This window comes from Halichondria panicea, chromosome 1 (genome assembly GCF_963675165.1).
Source record: "Halichondria panicea chromosome 1, odHalPani1.1, whole genome shotgun sequence".
Taxonomy (NCBI): domain Eukaryota; kingdom Metazoa; phylum Porifera; class Demospongiae; order Suberitida; family Halichondriidae; genus Halichondria; species Halichondria panicea.
In genome coordinates this window covers 6,946,912-6,966,397 of record NC_087377.1, presented here as the reverse complement: position 1 = coordinate 6,966,397, position 19,486 = coordinate 6,946,912, and the positions used below count along the sequence as shown (strand labels likewise).

Here is a 19,486-nt window from a genome sequence, read left to right as displayed (position 1 = left end):
ATACTACCGATAATTATTGACAAGAAAGCAATGCCACTCTTTCTAATGAGTACTACACACACACCTTGTATTTTCTCTGCTTTTATTCTCTCAGCCAAACTATGCTCCCCTATCTCCGTCAGCACTCGCACCATCTCCTCCCAAGAGTGACTGCAATGGACGTTCATGAAGTAATACTCCATCAGTTCGTATAGTCGGAGATATTCATTTTCGTTGTTGGTAAAGATTTCGTCGACTCTGTCCTCGTCAAAGTTCAGTGCTTTGGCGATATTCTCCCACTTATTGTCAACGTTGTGTAGCAGATCCATGAGCGTCTCGTGGGTGGGCAGTAGTGGGAGTTGTCGTGGTAGAAGAGCTAAAATTAGGAAGATTGGTTGAGATTGAATTACACTTAGACACATGTTGAATGTTGACAAGGGCAGGACAGATGGCTGGGGCTCACTAAACACCCAGGAAGGCTGGGAGACAGTTAGCTAGTTGTGAGGTAGCTTAGGTAGCGAGCAATTTTCATTCCAGTGGGTATATAACACTTATTGTCCACTACATCGAATTTATGGCAATCGTAAACCGTCCTTGGCCTCGGGGCGTTGCCCTCGTCCTCGGAGGTTTACTGTCATAAATTCTGATGTAGTGGACAATAAGTATAACATGATTCAGGGGCTCCACTGTATACTGCCCCAATTAAGTTTGTTTCAGAGCATTCATTGTGTACACAATAGTACTGTACCTGGTGGTGGGACGACTGGTTTGAGTTTGTCATTGTCCACCTTCGAGTAGCCGACCTTGGATGAGTCCTTCATCATCAACTTGTCAATAGGTTTGTGCTTTACCAACTGCGTGGGAGTGGGTGGGGACATTTAAAGTAAAATAAATTTGCCAAAAATCTTGCAGTTTTATGGCCTGTGTATAATTTACAATTCACATTACAGTAGAACCTCGCTAATCCGGACCCCTTTAATCCGAAACCTCGCAAATCCGGACAAAATGCAAACTGAAAAAGAGGAGGGGCTGTCAGTAGAATAGACTACTCTGCGCATGCGCAATCCATATTGCTTTGCTGAATCAGCAATAATTTTATTGTCAAGACAAATGGCCACTGCAAAGAAAACGAAGAACAAGACTCACTGTATTGGAGAGAAAGTTGAGATAAAAGACTATTCTAGCTAGCAGCTTCCCTTCTGGCCACAGTAATATCATAATACATGTATAAAAGTGTCTTTGTTAATGATATTCATAATCAATTAATGACATCTGTTAATTCGGAAATTTCATGTATTCGGATGGGGTCTGGCCCGGCTCTATTCGGATTAGCGAGGTTCTACTGTATTATACTTCCTATCTATATATAATTATATTCACTGTTAAAATTGTAACACAACAGTACAGTACAGAGGACATTTGTGACATCGACTAGTGCATGTACATGTACTTTCCCACCGATATAATCATGCAATGTCATGAATTGTATTCAAGCATAAAGGTTTCCGATTCCTTCACTGGAATCACTGTACAACTGCCAGACACTTGCCACACATTAATTTGTGTGACCATGCTCACACAGCTATATGATTCCTCACATCCACATATTAAAGACATAAAGTACTCACAATAAGGGACAAGGGGAGACTGCAAAAGCAGCTGTTAATTTAGGGTATAATATGTACCACATGAAAATATCACAGACAATATAACAGTCTATATATACACACTACATGTATATAAAATTATAGTCCTCACTTGTGCAGTAATCTTTGTCTCAAGTCCACCGTCACCTTCATCCTCTGTACGCTCGTCCTTTGCTTGTGAAGTGCTAGTGGTCTCCTCTGTAAGCACCCCATTGTTGTCTAGTGTCTGTAAGTTTAAAACGTTATTTTGCAGGGGGGGGGGGCAACTTTCGCCAATTTTCTCAGAAGCAGAGATACAATCAAAAATCACTGCTTGTACTAGCCTCGATATCATGAGCAGCTAGTTATCGAGGTCAATGCATAGCCAGCTTTGAGACTTGTATCTCTGCTTCTGAGTAAAATCGGCAAAATAAAATTTGACCCCCCCCCCCAAAGACACTAAAAACTATAGGATAAAAGTAGTGAGTAGTGCAAGAGAATTTCAAATTAGTGACCATAATTAGCAAAGGCAAGTGGTTCCAGCCTCCTCTGCTGTCACCACGCCATGAGTAAAAGTGATCGAAACAGGTGACCCACATACAGATGAAAACTAAACAGTGGATTCTGGGCATTATAATTATATGTACATGTACCTAACAGCCAATTATAGCTATTACATAGATTGTTAATACACAGCAACATTGCACAAATAACCCACACGGTCACCTACATGTATGCCAAATGTCTAAATGAAACCCTGATTGTAATGTGTATACAAACGTGCTACAAAACCACAACTGTGTAAAAAAATGAAAGGAGAAAGCGTACAGAAAACCTTTACTTGTGCTATAAAGCACTCACCTGCACAGCGATCATTGCCTCTTGTTCACTATGGTCATTGTTACCAGCTCCACTCTCTGCACCTCGTACTGTGTCTACAAGGTCAACATCCAGTTGAGCTTCAGTGCTACCAATGGCCTCTTCCGTAGTACCATCATGTTCCACGGTGCTGACTGATAGATCTCTCTCCACCGACTCATCAACCTCCTCATCTACTGACTGACCGTGGCTGATAGAGCTCTCTACTGACATAACACCAACACTCTCGTTATCCACGGCAGGATTGTAGGCAGGTGGTAGATCAGATGCCTCACTACTGTCTCCTCGTATCATGGGAGGGGGAAGGGGTGGAGGGTTATCACTAGTGAATGTAGGTTTGGCTGGCTGAACTAATGGTACAGTTTCGTATTCAGGACTTGGCATGTTCTCTGCACGCACAACGTCATAACCTGGTGGAAGTGTATCGTCAGTGTCAGCTGTGATGCATTCCAGAGACATGTTCTCAGGGCGGGCGACATCGTAAAATGCTACTTGAGATGTTATTGAGGCACCCTGCAGACAATATACACATTAAACCTGCTTATTTTACTCAATGCCCCCAGGGACCTGATAGTGGAAATAACAACATGTGAAAGCTAGGCCTTTGGCTTGAAACACACATCATAACACCACACACTCTATCTAGATACTATAATATTATATAGTAGATACTATAATTATATAACTTCTTCTCGAGATATTCTTGAGCCACCACAGTTTAATAGACTGTAGACAACACACATTTGAAGAATGATCTTGTGTCAAAACTCAACCTGACTAGTGATTAGGCCGCCCAACTTTTAACCTGCGCAAAGTACACTACACTGTATGTGTACGTACCATAGGGAATGGGGAGGATATGCACAAGGGTGTACATTAATTATGAGAAAAGGATGAAAAATCTGACTTGATTCATAAACGGTATAACTATGCAAAAGTGGGAAACTTTTGTTTCACCTTGTTATCTTTTTACAAGCCCTTACAGCATTGAAAGTCCCAATTTACTCACACAAGTGGCAATTAAGATTACTGTAAATACAATCAGGGCCAGCAAGAAACTGTCACTATGCCACACTATGCCTAGTAAGATTGACATAAGCGACACACATACAGGATGTGTCTATATAATCCTTGCCTGGTCACACAATTTAATCTGGAAAAGTGCAGACAAGTTCGTATTTGTGAGGTCATTTTATAGCCCGCCCATCAAAATAATACCTTGATTTATTGCCGCCCCCGCAAAAGTGGCCGTATACACACTATTATCAGTAGATTATGCCTTGCTACTGCCTCGATAAAAAACTCTAACAAGAACTAAACAGTGACCTATAAGCAGTTTATGGCTGCAGCTTCTGGCAGTACGTACAGCTTTGCAGCTCTTTTCTAACTATTGTAGCGAACAAGAAGCTATAGCTTGCGCTTTAGTGCAAAGTTAATAACTCAAATACAAAGTTTGTGTGAACAGATGATGCTACGAAAGATTCTAAAGAGACTGCAACAGCCTTAACTGTGAGTAAAATTAGCCACAACCCGAGAAAGAAGCTTTAGTTTGCAAATCCACGAGTTAAAGCTAGAAGCCTATATATAGAAGCTGTTAGTTTTCGTGGCATTAGAACTGTTGAGCAGTACGTTACAGCTGCAATAGACACACACACAGACAGCTTTGCCGTGTTCATTGACAAAAGTTGATAGCAAGCTCTTTTGTTGTTAATTTCACAAGAAACTAACAGTTTTGATCACATTAATTTGGGTTCTTGGGAAAATAATATACAGAAACAGCCTACACAAACACAGGTAGATTATAGCATCAACAAACCACCAGAGCATAATTATGCTTAACTCGGCAAAGCACACAGTGCGCACATTCATGAATAACCCACACATACAGGTGATGCAATCACTCACCAATTCTGGGGAAGCTCTGTTTGTTGATCTGCCCTGAGAATTGCTGTATAAAGAGAAGTTCAACCATGCATGAACCTAGATTCTTGCTAAAATTAACAAGTTTACAATAATTATACCATCTCTCTAATGCACTACTAGTGCAAGAGTACCCAGAGGAGGTACGACATCCGCGTGTCTTAAACACCCACATTCTATTGAACTTTGACCTAAGGAATGTGTGTGTAAAACATTTCCTTTGACACGCGGATGTCGTACCTCCTCTGGACATACACGATGCTGCCAGGGCTCGTGACTTGAATGCTTTACAAGATGACAATGTACTACTGTGATCATTCATTACAATAGATGCAATTCATAAGTCAGATTTTACCCTAGAAATTAAAGAGAAAAGCTAAGTGTTGTAAAATCTTCAAATTGTGTGTTCTACAAAGAGTGAACATGACTTCTATAGTAATTAAAGCACCGCAGGTGCTGATGCCTCGATGGGTGCTGATGCCTCGGTGGACGTGTCCAAGCTACATAACATACATTGTATAAAGTTATAGCTATTGCTATATAATACAAAAATTATATATATCTGCATAGATATTATAATTTCTTACAGTAATTTTACTGCAAGGGTGATCGTAGGTAAACTTATAAAGAGTGGGAAATGGATCAACCATGATTGATCTAAAAAGGATGTCAAAAGTATAAAGTCTAAAAGCTAAAATTAATCGCTGCTATATATATATATATATTATATACATCAGTAGAGTCTATATCTTGCAGCTCTCTTCTCACTCTCATCTATACAGCTACCAATAACTATTAAGTAGAGTAGGAACACTCCATAGACAAGTTTTGCTACGAACTCTTCTGAAAAGGCTGCAATATATTCCAAGTAAGCAAAACTATAGGCATATCGCGAGAACGAAGCAAATCCACGAATTAAATGAATGAATGAAATGTTGTACCTCCTCTGAGGAGTACCATCTCTGTCACATAGTAGTGAACCAGAGGAGGCTGGAACCACTTGACCTTAGCTAATTAAGTTATTAGTTATTGCCCAGCCAGAGTGCAACATGCCATATATTGCACTGGAGCAATATAATGTCTGAGGGCATTATGTCATCCAGTGCAATATATGGCATGTTGCACGAGGGCGCCGGCAATAACTAACTTGTTGCCCAATGACGTTAAACTCGTCTGACTGGTCATATAAATCGTAATAAAAGACATGTGTTTTGAAGGAATTTAGTGTATTCATTAGTTGTGCTGAATTCCATAGTAAATTTTTTAGGTTTTCTTCCCACTAGTAGTTGTAAAGGTAGTAGCCTATAAAAGGGACCAATTGACTATTGGGTGGAATGGTGGGGCATAAGTCCCAAATGGATATCTCTTATAGATGCAATATATGGCAGTGATGCAACATGCCATATACTGAGCACTGGATTGCTTTGATCTGCCCACTCACTGGGCAACAAGGTCACTAATTGGATTTCCTCAAACGTCTCCTGCAGACTATGTCAATCCTAGTTTTTTGTGCCTGTAAGCTTAAAGATAAAGTACAAGTCAGTGCTCTTGCACTAGTCTCGATAAAATGAGCGGCTTTTTATCGAGAGTCAACGCACAGCTAGCCTTTAGACTTGTATTTTTGCTTCTGAGCAAAATAAAATTTGACCCCCCCTGAAGCTAACAGGCACAAAAACTAGGATTGTAGTCGTTTGGAGGAATCCAATTAGTGGCCTTAATTAATTAACTAATGTCAAGTGGTTCCAGCCTCCTCTGGTGGTGAAGTAATCGAATCATGGGATCAGCCACATTCCAACACATACATTACAGTGGGTTGCAGTGCACTTGCAAAAAATAGTTTATTCTATAGACCGTATATAGCTGGTAAATTTCCGGGGGGGGGGGGGTAAAATATTCGTGGTTTTTGTGGTTGAAGCTCACGAATATTTTATCTACATGAAGCAACCTTGCCTGCAGTGCAAGCAGCAACCACAAAAATATTATCCACGAAGTGACTCAACCACACGAAGTGACTCAACCACGAATGTTTTGCCCCCCCTAAACATTACTTTTGTTACACCTAGAAAGTATAATTATGCCCAAACTGAAATAATAACCTTATTCGAACCTACAATTATTATGGCATGGATTTAATTGCCAAACCGTAAACAGTAATTGAGATTCATGTACATGCGGTCGAATTATTGCAAGCATTGACAATTCTCTGTTGCAAGTGCACTACAATCCACCACCTCTCAAAAAGAGAGTACCATTATTTTGGTAATTAATGCTTGCTGCATGGTCACATAAAGTTAAGCTACTAAGTGGTGAACATAGTCGAATCATGCGATCAGCACATTCCAATATACATGTACCTTTCAAATTGACGATGATTGGAGCTGGAATGCACCACCTTGTAGTTTCGTCGTTTGCATCTCTTCACCAGATACAGAATACCGACAACAATGAAAATTGCAATGACCAGAACAATGACTGCAGAGAGAGAGGTCACAACTATCATAATGCTAGCTAGCATGCAAATAGGCAATGGAACGCAATCATACTACACGTATACACGTACGTATACCTGCTCCTATTATTATTAGTACTATCATGAGTATGGGCGATGGAGCTGGAGATCCAGTAGTATCAGGAGGTGATTGTGTAGGGGGAGGACCTGCAACAGAGTGGCATACAATTCTGAAACTGAAACTAACTCTTGGCTTACTAGTTGGTAGCTCCAATTGACTAATGAAGGATACCTTCCCATCAAAGATAGTCTCACCAGAATCACTATTCCAAGTGTACACTACCACATAAACATCGGAAGTGGCATTAAGAGTGACAGTGGTTCTGCCATTAGGTGGTTCAATAAAACTAACCACCACCATCGGATCAAGAGAGGTTGAAGAGGTTTTAGATAGAAACAACGCCAGACAACTCTGGCCAGTGGTAGTGCAGGTCACTTCAGCACTTCCATTTGATAGTTTAGCGACAGTGATGTCCTCAGAATTAAGTGGAAAATTTGGTTCAGTGGAAAATTCTGAGGAAATGGGAACCCAACAACAATTAATTATCACAGTTCGAGCTCATACTATAAAACACACACAACAAAAGAAGGTACGTGTACAACACTGACAAAAAAAACACCTAAAAACTAGTTAACACATGCAGTTCGAGCTCTTACTATAACAACATCACATCAAAAGTTACATGTATACATGTGTATGTACAAGACTGACACACTGGTCGACTCACCATTGCTCAAAAACATAGTTTTATCGTCAGCCGCCACAGACATGGGCATTCTTGGTACACTCATATTGTTGTTCTCAAGGTCAAATGCAACCACACTATAAGTTCCACTAACAGCCACCGGGATGGTAAAATTGTCACTCATATTCCGTCGAATTGGCACTAATCTCATACTTGGAAAATCCAACTCTCCATCAATGATACGTATCACACAGAGAAGAGCCCCGGGAGAGAGGGTACCTTCAACATATTCAATTCTTGCACAGTTATTAGGGCAAACGTCCACAATCAAATTTTGAACATCAGTTGTTCCTGTGGAAACATTGTAAATCAAAACCAGCGTAACTATTACATGACTTACTGATTTGTATATTTTTGAATATGAGACGTACACCCATGATTGAACGGAGTGTCACGGACATGTTGATTAACTGGTCAGTGAGAAGAGAGAAATTTATCATCTGGGAGTCATCCATGGTCATATTGATGGGTGTCGATAAAATTTCAGAGGTCACTTGGTAGGAGATGAAGTTGGTACAGTTTGGTACCTAAGAGGTGAGCTGAATAAATATTGTAGTCAATACGTCTCTTACCAAACCACCGAGATTTACTATTTTTCTCAACACATTTCCTCCCTGGCTGATGAGGGGAGTGACGTTACCACCTGTGCATAAATTAATAACCACATGCGGTTAAATATAATATTACACAGTACCTGTTACTGTTGTAAAGAACGAAGTGACTGGTTCACTGGATCTGCCTTCCATTCCTGACTCACTAATTGGAGTTACAGTGAAGGTGAATGTGTCACACACAGTGTGGTTATCAGGTTGTCTGTAATTAAATTGCACTTGACTCTGACCATTCAGAGGAGGAAGTGTAACCATCTCATTAGTTCCCAGGGTAGTGAGAGAGATGTCCACACGGAAGGCGAGGTTATTTGTAGTGAAGTTATTTGTCACAGTAACAGCAATGTTGGTTGGACTATTTACCACCTCTATAGATACACGCTCTGAGAAAAGCCGGAATAAATCTAGCAACTCAAGGTATACTCTCTACAAATATACCACTCACCAACTATCAATGTTGCATTCCTTGAGAAGACTCCATCACTCAGTGAAACTGGTGCACACTGAACGATACTGTTGTTGAACTGTGAACTAGCTGGGATGGTCAGCACTGAAGGACAACATTTGCTTGCTTCAACTGTGACTACTCTGATTTCAGACGTAAGGCTTGTAGACACTGTGCCATTCACAAACCAAGCATGAGCTAGTGCTCCAGGAGACAGGCACTCAAACTCTGCCAATAATCCCTCAGCTTGTACCACTGACTCGGGCTCAATGGAAAACTGCTGGGCTGTGCATCAATTATGAGTAATTATCATGATATAATTACATACTCATAATTGATAGATAAGTTAATCCCTGCCAAAGTAAAGTGTCACCCCTCTTTTCTAAGTGCAGATACTGGAAAATTAATAAAAGAAGTGGTTGAAACACTTCTAGAGATCTGAATCAAGGAAAGAAACTGAGCAACAGTACAGAACAGCTTGAAGATTATCTAGCAGAGAGCACCTATTCTCATTTTTCTCGGTAACAGTAATCACACTTTGTACTTTACAACTCCATAGACCAACTTGAACATTAAATCTATACGTAGCCTACACTATACTAGTCATTAGATCTAGTACTACTATTTATATAGATCTATATATCTATACCTTCAGTAGATGTGAGCACCAGCAGGCAAAAGACGGTTGTCCTTACTGCCGACTCCATCCAAGAATAATCACAGATGATGAGGATCTTGCATCATTATAATCATGTAATGATGTCCACAGGTCCACTCCAACTCACTGTCTCAAAGTAGTTTTGCACAACAACAAACGCTGCACAGTACAGTCCTAATAAGGTGTTCACTCGATCCATGTCAATGACGTCACGTCACAAGATAATAATAATAATAAATAAGTACTTTGAACTCAGTGTCACAAGTACTCTCTGGTATGGTACATGGTATATATACGGTGGCCCTGCCCTGAGTGCTACTCCAGTTGGTAGTTGGCAGTTGGCAGTTGGTAGTTCCTGACCTTTAAACTTTGCAGTTAGCAAATGTTGTATAGATCTTTGCACTGCCTCTAATCTTTTAACCATAACTTAACTTTAAATGAAGCTCGAAGGCCTCCGGTCAAAAACGGTGATAAAACGCATTCCGTATATTTCGAGAAAACGAAGGTCAAAGTTCGCGATCAAAATAATTATTGAGTGCGACCTTTGACCTTTATTAAAAACTAATCATAACTTTCTAGCTTGACTGTCCATCCATATTGCAGCTGGAGCTTCTTTGATCTATGCAGAGTAAGTTAGTGCAGTAATCTTGATTTTTTCTGAATATTGTTTAATAGCCCTTCTTTACAGGAGCCCTTCAAATAGCCTCAATAGAATCTAAAAGTGCCATGCAAAACCTGTTTCTATAATTCCCCCCTCCCTGCTGGGATATGGGAATATAGGTACATGAGGATCAGACTTGAAATGATCTCCCTACCTAGATGTGTAATACGTACAGCATGCATAGTAAACAAAAAGTGGCAAACCGTAGCAAACAATAATAATTGGTAGTAAGTTTAGACGTAGACGTACATGTAAGTTTAGTCAAGCTCAAAATGTGAAACATTGCTTGGTATGTGTGGTGGCTCAGGATACTCTCCATAGGTGGATACTCTCCATAGGTGTAATATATAACATCATAGTGGCACCAGTTGATATGGCATATCGCATAGCTCAAGGTGAGCCATAAAAGGGTGTAATTCTATCTTGTATTCTATTGGAAGTGACGTTAGTGTGTGTGGTGGAAGGGGGTCGATTTTTTGCCAATAACGTTCACCATTTCCACTCTTTTGGCTGTATATTATGTACACTGTTCTTCAAAAACAAGATGCGCAGCAACGTATGCTTCTAATTATGTAGCCCACACCCGTTCATGCCTCATGCGCTGGATATGATCCTTCATACTTTCAGTGGTGCAGTACTGTTCGAATGTGTTTAGTTCAGTGAAAAGTACAAGACTTGCTCGAATAGAAGCATGATGACCCTCAGTTTTGTGTATAATATAAGATAGAGCCCTAAAAAAACAGTTTCCATCCCCTGCGACATGATAAAGCTTACGTCCCTGTTTTGAAAGCACCATGTTTAGATGAGTGAAATCATCAGCTTGAGGGGTAATGCCTTTGGTTTGAGTGACCTGTTTTGAAAGCACCATGTTTAGTTGAGTGAAATCATCAGCTTGAGGGGTAATGCCTCTGGTTTGAGTGACCTGCATGTGAATGACATATTTACAGTCAGTATTCTATCCCAGACATAATTAATTATTCATACCTTTCCAGGGAACTGTTCGTGAACGTATGCTGTAAACAATATTAGTGGCGATAGATACATTGTAGCATGGCAATTGAATTTGCTTTACCAATGGATTTCAATAGCAGACATTTCCTCTTTGAACAGCTTTGTTTTAAAGTCCCTTTCCCTCCATTTTTTGGCTTATCCTTACAAAAGCGGCACTGTCCGCAGTCATCAGTAGTCCATCCCTCACAATCACCACAACGACACCTTTTCTTTTCTATAATTATTGTACATGTATACATGTATAATAAGGTAAAAAGTGTAGAATAGATCTATAATTATGTAAACATACGTACCTGCAATGTGATAGGTAGCATCTAAAATACCGCGGGAATTTTCTTCTGCCTTTGTTTGATCTGAGCTGTTGATGTGTGAATATAGTGGCTTAATAATTCCTAAATTTGACCCCCCCCCTGAAAAATAACGTTTTAAACTGACAGACACTAAAATCTAGGCTTGCAAGAGAAGTTTGGATAAATCCAATTAGTGACCTAAGGTCAAGTGGTTCCAGCCTCCTCTGGGGTGGAGTTGGACAAAATGGCACCTCATAAAACGCACCTCTCCAAAAATTGCACCTCTCTACAAAACGCACCTCTCTGAAAAAATTCACCTCTGTAAAAAAAAACAGCACCATTTAAACACACCTCTGTAAAAAACAGCACCATTTTTAAAACCCTCCGTAAAAAAAACAGCACCATTTTTTAAAACATCTCTGGAAAAAAAACACCATTATTTTTTTAAACACACCTATATTTTTTACTGCTAATTTTGGCGGTAACCACCTCCCATAATAATTGGGCTACTCTCCTAGCAAGGAGGCTACAAAGAAGAAGAAGAAGCATTCATAAGCTATGATTGGGGCGAGCCCTGAGGCAAGTCCCATAGTTTTGAGTACTGTAGAGAAAAGCTCAGCGACCGGATATCCGTCTGAATGAATGTCTGTCTGTCTGTCTGTTTGTCATCTGTTTGTTTGTCTGTCGCTTGAAGCTTTTTAGCATGACGATGTTTCTCTGCCATGCAGCATTAAAGCTAGTTTCTTGTAGAGAATAGCTGCAGCCGGACCCATACCTCCAGCAGCAGAGAAAACCGAAGGTGTAAACGATCCATGTTCTATTTCTCTTACACGCTGTTCGTAAGCTCTCTTCTTCTCCATCTCGTTTCTCCTGTAGCTCTAGGCCATGGTGGAGCAGCGATAGGTAGGTGCGTACGGGTTGAAGACCCTGACATCAAAAAATACACTCTGTCTATCGTTGCTCCAGAAGCTCTGGGCCACAACATCAAGGCGAACCCCATCCTCGCGGTTGGTTGTCCTAAGTTGGAACTGCTCTTCCGTCACAGGCTGTAAGGTTGGTTCAATACGGCCACATCTGGACATACTTTGCTCATAAGATTTGCCTGTGATGTTGCATAATTCATAATGTCTTATTGTTGGAAATCCTCCCCTAGAACAGCTGAGTGCATGCTCTATACTGTGAAGTGCTGTCCACAGACACAGTGAGAGGATGGGTTCTGAGGCCGCCAGCCGTACCTGAGGCAAAGAGCATCTCTGAAAGCTCCCTTGTGTAGCATGACCCGGAGCAGCCGTCGAATTTTGTCCTTCCCCCTTCGACGGCTGCTCGTGAGACTACGATTAGGCACCATTAGGCACCTCGATGCTCGATCCACTGTTCTGTAGGCTTTTACAGAGACACTACTATTGTGGCAACTATCAGGAAAAAAACGCACGTTTGCCACAATAGCCACGCACTCTGTGTGAAAACCACACATCATTTTTTACAGTGTATAGGAGCACTCCCACCGCGGTACCGCCCTCTCACCTTCCCTACACCACTGAAAAGATTCCAAGATGGATCTAGAGATAGTATTTATATTTTTTGATACTTTTACAATTTTGTCTAACAGGATTATGATCTATAATTATGAGCAGACTAAAGCACCATTATCTTTTTAGCGTTCTCTAGCTCTTACTTGCACTTTTACATTCTTACCTTTGACCTTAAAGGAATTCTATAAATTACCACATGACTGAACGCGTGCGTCATGATGATGCATGTCCAACCTCCTCTGGTATCATCATACCGTAAGCGTTCTAACCAGTCTCGGTTAGGACGCCGCCCATAATTACAATCAATTTTTTTCGGACATTGTTTCTAGAAAAATAATTACTGCATGGTTCGAACGATTACGGTAATGGTATCATAAACACAAGGTCAAAAACGGAATCTATTCGTGACAACATAGATACTGTACACTCCACAGCTATAGGAGCATTGCCATTACCATGGTTATATACTGCATGGCTTTTACACATGCAGGGAGAAGGGGTCCTGCGCACAACAAAGGAGTGGAACTAAGTAACACGTAATACGGTATGACCGTTTAAACTGTAAACATTGCATGACAATCAAGCAATCAGCACATACACACATCATCAGAGGATATGGTAATGTGTGAGTGGTATCGTGTGCCAAAATCCGTACACAGAACTTGAACTCGAAGGCGATTGGTTTTGTTCCTCTATTAATTCTTTGATTTGTGCACCTTGGTTTAATTCACCATAGATATCTTCCTTTATCTATGGTTTTACATAGGGCCTATATATAGGGTATAGTGCTGCACACCATGCAATTCGTTCCATGTGCATATAGATACAAGAGTGAGAGTCATCTGTTCTATCCGCATAACTTATAAGAACTTCAGCAAGCTATAGGTTATTACCAAGGGCGTATAAAAGAAGAGAGGGCATGCAACTTCTATATGAGCAAAGTTCAAACGTGGGCGGATGAATGTGCATGACTGTGCATGAAATGCTAAAAATAGAAATTTCTATTTTTAGCACTTCATGCAAATGCACACATTCCTCCGCCCACGTTTGAACTCTGCTAGCTACGTGTACTGATAGTGGAGTTGCATGCCCTCTCTTCTTTTATACGCCCTTGTTATTACTTCGTAGCTATATAGTCTCTCTGACATGCACTGCATGGACTTCCACCGCAGCATGGGGAAACTCTTATCCTGGAGTAGGAGCTTTTGTCCTAGGACAACTCCCAAAGGAGGAAATATCCTTAGGACGGGAGAGGCCGTGTCCTGTGACACCGGCTTGTGTGGCACATGCAGTGCTCCAGACTATAATTGTGGTACGCCTCATGTAAACTTTGAGTTCCTGTTGTACAATAGTTTCACACATAATTATAACTGCAGATAAAATTAATATTATAATTATGCGACACACGTAAACATTTTTGAATTTGGTGGGGTACCATACATTTGTCAGTTGATGTCCACGTAGTTTGCACGACTTGCTTTCCCCTGAGGCAACACTTCCTCGTACTGATGAACTGGCTCAATGCTTTCATACTCTCCCTCTGCAGCTACCGGGGCTTGTGAGTCATCGATCCTCTGTCCCCGTGGTTTCTTTATTTGCTCATAGGCAATGTTTTTCATGAGTACTGTAGCATAAGCTTCGTTGGGCTGCTCAATTCCTGCAAATGTTGATGACCAATCCACTCGTCCATCTGATTCTGGAACCTCATCTGCATGCATGGAAGAAGTAACATGACCATTTTTATTAATAATTTCACCTCTACATGTAGAACAGCTTTGTTTCCTCTTCACAATAACCATGGCTACAACGATAGTTACGGTGACTACCAGGAGAAGCAGCACCACGACCACAGTTATGATACCTTTATAACAGACAAAATACACAAACAGCCATGAATTGCCATCATTCACCTGCTATTGTTAGTACTATTAAATTTTGCATTGGAACTGGAGGTGATAGTGAAAGTGGAGGACCTGCAACAGCAAGAATAGAGCGCATATATACAATTCTGAAACTGCCTTACTAGTTGGTTGTTCTAGTCGGCTAATGAAAGATACTTGTCCATCAAAGATGGTCTCATCAGAATCACTATTCCAGGTGTATACTACAACATAAACATCGGAAGTGGCATTAAGAGTGACAGTGGTTCTGTCATTAGGTGGTTCAATAAAACCAATCACCACCATCGGATCAAGAGAAGTAGGAGATTTTGTAGACAGAACCAACACTAGACAATTACTCTGGTCAGAAATAGTGCAAGTCACTTCAGCACTTCCATTTGGTAGTCTGGTGACAGTGATGTCCTCAGAATTAGGTGGAGAATTTGGTTCAGTGGAAGATTCTGAGAAATTGAGTAAACCCTAATATTGTTATGCATGTAACTATATATATACATTTTCACATGAAATCCAACTCTGCATGGTCTAGTATAGTATACTTACTATTGCTTACAAACGTAGTTTCACTGTCGGCTGCTATGGAGATGGGTATTCTTGGTACATGTATATTGTTGTTGTTCTCGAGGTCAAAGGCAATCACTCTGTATAATCCACTGCGAGCCACAGGGATGGTAAAATTGTTATTCGTATTTCGTCGAATCGTCTCTATTTTAATGCTTGTAAAGTCCAGTGAGACATCAGATAATAGACGTATCACACAAACCATAGCTCCGGGAGAGAGGGTATGTTCAACATACACAATGCTCACACTAACACAGTTTTCTTGAGGGCAAACGTTTACAATCAAATCTTGAATATCAGTTGTAACTAAAGAAATCGAAATCATGTTAGCTATATAAACTTTATCTACACGACTTACTAATTGGTATGTTCTGGAATATGAGATGTACACCCATAATCGAAGTGAGTGTCACACAGATGTTGGTTCTTTGGTCAGTGGGAAGAGAGAAATTTATCATTAGAGGGTCTTCAATGGTCTTACGGATGGGTGCTGATAAAATTTCTGAGATAACTTGGTAGGAAGTGAAACTGGTACAGTTGGGTACCTGAGAGGTGCTGAATATAGTTGCTTCTTTACAGTCAATATCTTACCATGCCACCAATATATACAATTTTTCTCAACACATTTTCTCCCTGACTGATGAGGGGAGTGACATTACCACCTTTGCATGGTTATTGTAGCAAATAAACAAAAACATTCACAGTACCTGATACTGTTGTAAAGAACCCAGTGACTGGTTCACTGGATCTTCCTTCTATTCCTGACTCACTAAATGGAATCACAGTGAAGGTGAATATATCACAGATGGTGTGGTTATCAGGTTGTCTATAATTAAATCGTGCTTGATTTTGTCCACCATTTAGAGGAGGGAGTGCAACCATCTCATTAGTGCCCAGAGTAGTGAGAGAGATGTGCACACGGAAGGTGAGGGTTTTCATAGTGAAGTTATTCGTCACGGTAACCGCAATGTTGGTTGGACTATTTACCACCTCTATAGATACACGCTCTGAGAAAACAAGCATAGCAACTCAAGGTATACTCGTTGTACATTTACCACTCACCAACTATCAATGTTGCATTCCTTGAAAAGACTCCACCACTCACTGAAATTGCTGCACACTGTAGGACACTATTGTTGTACTGTGAGCTAGCTGGAATGGTCAGCACTGAGGGACGACCTTCACTTCCTGCAACTACTCTGATTTCAGATGTAAGACTTGTAGACGCTATGCCATTCACAAACCAAGCATGAGCTAGTATTCCAGGAGACAGGCACTCAAACTCTGCCAACAATCCCTCGGATTGTACCACTGACTCAGGCTCAATTGCAAACTGCTGGGCTGTGCATGTGTGCATGATAGACCTATATAATATTATACAGTATACCAAGGGCGTCACAGTACAAAGGTGATAAAAGTTTCAAAAGAAACTACAAGCAAACTGGATACTGTATTACCTCGTGCAGTTGTATGTATCCCCTCGGGGAATACATAGAATTGCCCTCGATAGTACAAATCCAATACACCCTTGATATCCATGGTACAACTATTACCTGTACCATGGATATCTGTGTGTGTATCGTTATTGTACTACCGAGGGCGTAAAAAAGAAGAGAGGGCATGCAACTCCTATATGAGCAGAGTTCAAACGTGGGCGGATGAATGTGCATGACTGTGCATGAAATGCTAAAAATAGAAATTTCTATTTTTAGCACTTCATGCAAATGCACACATTCCTCCGCCCACGTTTGAACTCTGCTAGCTACGTGCACTGATAGTGGAGTTGCATGCTCTCTCTTCTTTTATACTCCCTTGGTACTACCTCGTGCAGTTGTATGTATTCCCTCGGGCGCAAACTAACGTATAATAACTATTGTCAGGATTTTGTGTATATAATAATAGTAGTTGTATAGCCAGTGTACTCTTATACATCTTAAAACATAATCTCCTTTCACTGTATGTTTTCAGTCATTAGTATAGTGCTACACACGCGTGGCTCACAGAAGAGCACGAGATAAATGTCTTGAGAAAACTTTATTTCAAGCGAGTTACCCGGCAAAAATTAAGCCGTCAAGGCTTCTGCATGAAATATAAAATGCATGAAATATAAAATGGTTACGTGCACCGATTAGATTCCTTTTCCTGTACCTACTGTCATGTACATGTATATGATCTACTTAAAAATGAGTGGAAAGGATACACACCATTTTCCTGCATGTACATCATGCACTATACTTTTGATATGGAGAAAAATTGTGACAATAATCAGGGGTATCACTCTGACAGTGAGTGGCATGTCAACATAATTATTGTGTGTGTCCATTCAAGTAGTATATATATACAACTTAAGAAAATATTTTGTAGACTGTGCATAGCTCTATATTATATATTATAGTACTTGTAATTTACCTGTTACAGCTTTGGTGAATGTCCCAAGCAACAAGAAAGAAAATGTCAAACTCGTGTAATCACCCATCAAAGCATATAGAAGTGAAATACTTGGTTGCTGCTGCATAGATAATATACACTCACCTAATCAGAAGGCTATATAGGCATGTTGGCTATCTTAAATATTGACTAGGAACTGGTATAGATCTAAAGATATAAGTTTGCAACCTAACTCCCTAGTGTCTGTAATTTGAGTTTCAGTTTTAATACTATAATATACAACTGTGTATAGATAAATAGTCCCTATGCAACACACGCATAACATTAATCTGCATGGTATATAGGGTACATAAACTTCAGTTGTGTTGACATAATCTGCACGACCTGCTTTTCCCTGAACTGGCTCAATGCTCTCCATTTGATTGCGCATGCCACTAAATGTGACAGCTCCTATGGGTATAGTAAAAGAAGCAAGTGACAATTTTGAAATAAAAAAACCTTACTAGAATCTATAGTTGCAGTCGAATAATGAAAGACCCCCCCTGGCCATCAAAGATGATGGACTCTCCATGTATTGTTCCATGCAAGTATACAGTACCACATAGACGTATTAAAAAAGACAACACATCTGTTGTTTGTGGATTCAACGTACTTCTTAATTACAACTGATTATGAAAAAACAGTTTATGCCATGCAGGGTTGCTTACAGGTCATTCCACTTGCCAATGGTAGCTTATAGAGACAGTGCCTGATGATGGCTTCGGTGTTTAGTGCTCTTTATAATAATGCCCGAGCCAGGGTTAGAACCTGGATTTGGAAAGTGTTTGCTACACACATGATCGACCATGCATGCAACGATTGCAAGCCATGCGACGTGCTAATATTTATATATAGGTCAAGAACTGCATGTTACGTATTACAAGATGAAAAGAGCGACTAAAAACTGCACCGGAAGTTTAATGCAAAACTGAAGTATGCATGTTGTCTTCTCACCTTGCGATTGCACAAAACGCTACGCTTGGAACTGTAACTTTTACGAATGGTGTCATAATGTTTTAGCTCTGCACTTCAATGTCTATAACATCATTGTTCATCGACATTGGTCTCCGTTGAGTTAAATAAACCACCCAAACTAGTAAACAAACTGAGTACTTCTCTCAAAATTCGTCCTGGCAGACTGATGTATATTGGTAGAACAGCAATCTCTGGTTCACTTGAAGCATTAAATTCATCCTGTGATCCCCTAGCTGATGATGTCTCACTCGAAACTTGATCGGAATCTTCGGTTCTGTTCTTTCACAAACCTGCATGCAAATTATATGTATACAATGGTATTTATAATTACAGTAGAGCTACTGTTGATTATAGATGATAATGACTGAGACAATAATAATACCTTCAATTGTGACATGAAGTCAATCAACTCTATTGCTGTTGGTCTCTGATCATAGCTGTCATGGAGACAGCGAACAACAAGAGGATAAAAACTGTGATCATCACCCATGATACTATATATAGGCTCAGCTCGTTTCGTAAGCTCCATCTTTCCTTCCCTCCTCCTCTCATCTGACCATGAGCAGCCTTCAGCCCAGATCAGCCAAGGTATTTCATGAATCACAGTGTGTATCGTGAGAACACCAAATGAGAAAATGTCCAATTTAGTGGTGAAAACAGGCTGACACTCTGGTGGCATATACTCGTGGTACCCTTGCGTCATTGTTCTGACGCTACTGAAGTTTGGGTCTGTGTACCCAAACAAGCCAAAGTCTCCGATTT

At 40.4% G+C, this 19,486-nt stretch overlaps 3 protein-coding genes and 1 long non-coding RNA gene across 15 annotated transcripts in view; 1 reads left to right on the top strand and 3 right to left on the bottom strand.

Annotated features, from left to right (window-relative positions):
• Positions 1-19,486, top strand: part of LOC135339285 (uncharacterized) — a gene marked incomplete in the record, with an annotated part of 254,087 nt that overhangs the window by 197,462 nt on the left and 37,139 nt on the right.
• The window catches only part of LOC135338765 (uncharacterized), a 55,190-nt gene that overhangs the window by 6,420 nt on the left and 29,284 nt on the right, over positions 1-19,486 (bottom strand). For 8 of the 10 annotated variants that reach the window (XM_064534897.1, XM_064534889.1, XM_064534887.1 and 5 more), the window contains exons 10-16: positions 6,964-7,059; positions 6,758-6,875; positions 4,389-4,431; positions 2,466-2,996; positions 1,738-1,851; positions 728-833; positions 65-355 (exon numbers count right to left, since the gene is read on the bottom strand). In XM_064534897.1, the coding sequence (XP_064390967.1) occupies positions 65-355; positions 728-833; positions 1,738-1,851; positions 2,466-2,996; positions 4,389-4,431; positions 6,758-6,875; positions 6,964-7,059 (1,299 nt within the window). Of the gene's footprint in view, positions 1-64; positions 356-727; positions 834-1,737; positions 1,852-2,465; positions 2,997-4,388; positions 4,432-6,757; positions 6,876-6,963; positions 7,060-7,110; positions 7,426-7,640; positions 7,950-7,998; positions 8,186-8,230; positions 8,302-8,352; positions 8,650-8,711; positions 8,997-9,360; positions 9,585-19,486 lie in introns of those variants that run through there. The other 2 variants (XM_064534870.1, XM_064534862.1) reach the window with 2 other exon arrangements.
• On the bottom strand, positions 10,340-11,967 carry LOC135340464 (uncharacterized). Its single transcript, XR_010396380.1, has 4 exons — positions 11,335-11,967; positions 11,103-11,255; positions 11,015-11,043; positions 10,340-10,952 (listed from the first exon to the last, which is right to left on the bottom strand). It is a non-coding gene; the product is annotated as an uncharacterized LOC135340464 (long non-coding RNA).
• On the bottom strand, positions 14,230-17,925 carry LOC135339015 (uncharacterized). Of its 3 annotated transcripts, XM_064535127.1 has the most exons (10): positions 17,732-17,924; positions 16,385-16,663; positions 16,030-16,329; positions 15,914-15,984; positions 15,681-15,867; positions 15,305-15,628; positions 14,887-15,204; positions 14,774-14,836; positions 14,620-14,724; positions 14,233-14,571 (listed from the first exon to the last, which is right to left on the bottom strand). In XM_064535127.1, the coding sequence occupies exons 1-10, from the start codon at positions 17,835-17,837 to the stop codon at positions 14,309-14,311; spliced, it is 2,016 nt and encodes a 671-aa protein (XP_064391197.1). In that variant the 5' UTR covers positions 17,838-17,924; the 3' UTR covers positions 14,233-14,308. The 3 variants fall into 3 exon arrangements, with proteins under 3 accessions (XP_064391205.1, XP_064391197.1, XP_064391188.1); XM_064535135.1 differs by having other exon boundaries at positions 14,230-14,724; positions 16,385-16,686; positions 17,732-17,925; XM_064535118.1 differs by having other exon boundaries at positions 14,233-14,724.

Coding starts and splice junctions, on each gene's coding strand:
- LOC135339015 (XM_064535118.1), bottom strand. CDS start 17,837: ATGCAGCAGCAACCAAGTATTTCACTTCTATATGCTTTGATGGGTGAT. Junction 15,629..15,680: donor ATTCCAGAACATACCAATTA/GTAAGTCGTGTA, acceptor CGATTTCTTTAG/TTACAACTGATATTCAAGAT. Junction 14,837..14,886: donor CCGACTAGAACAACCAACTA/GTAAGGCAGTTT, acceptor TTGCTGTTGCAG/GTCCTCCACTTTCACTATCA.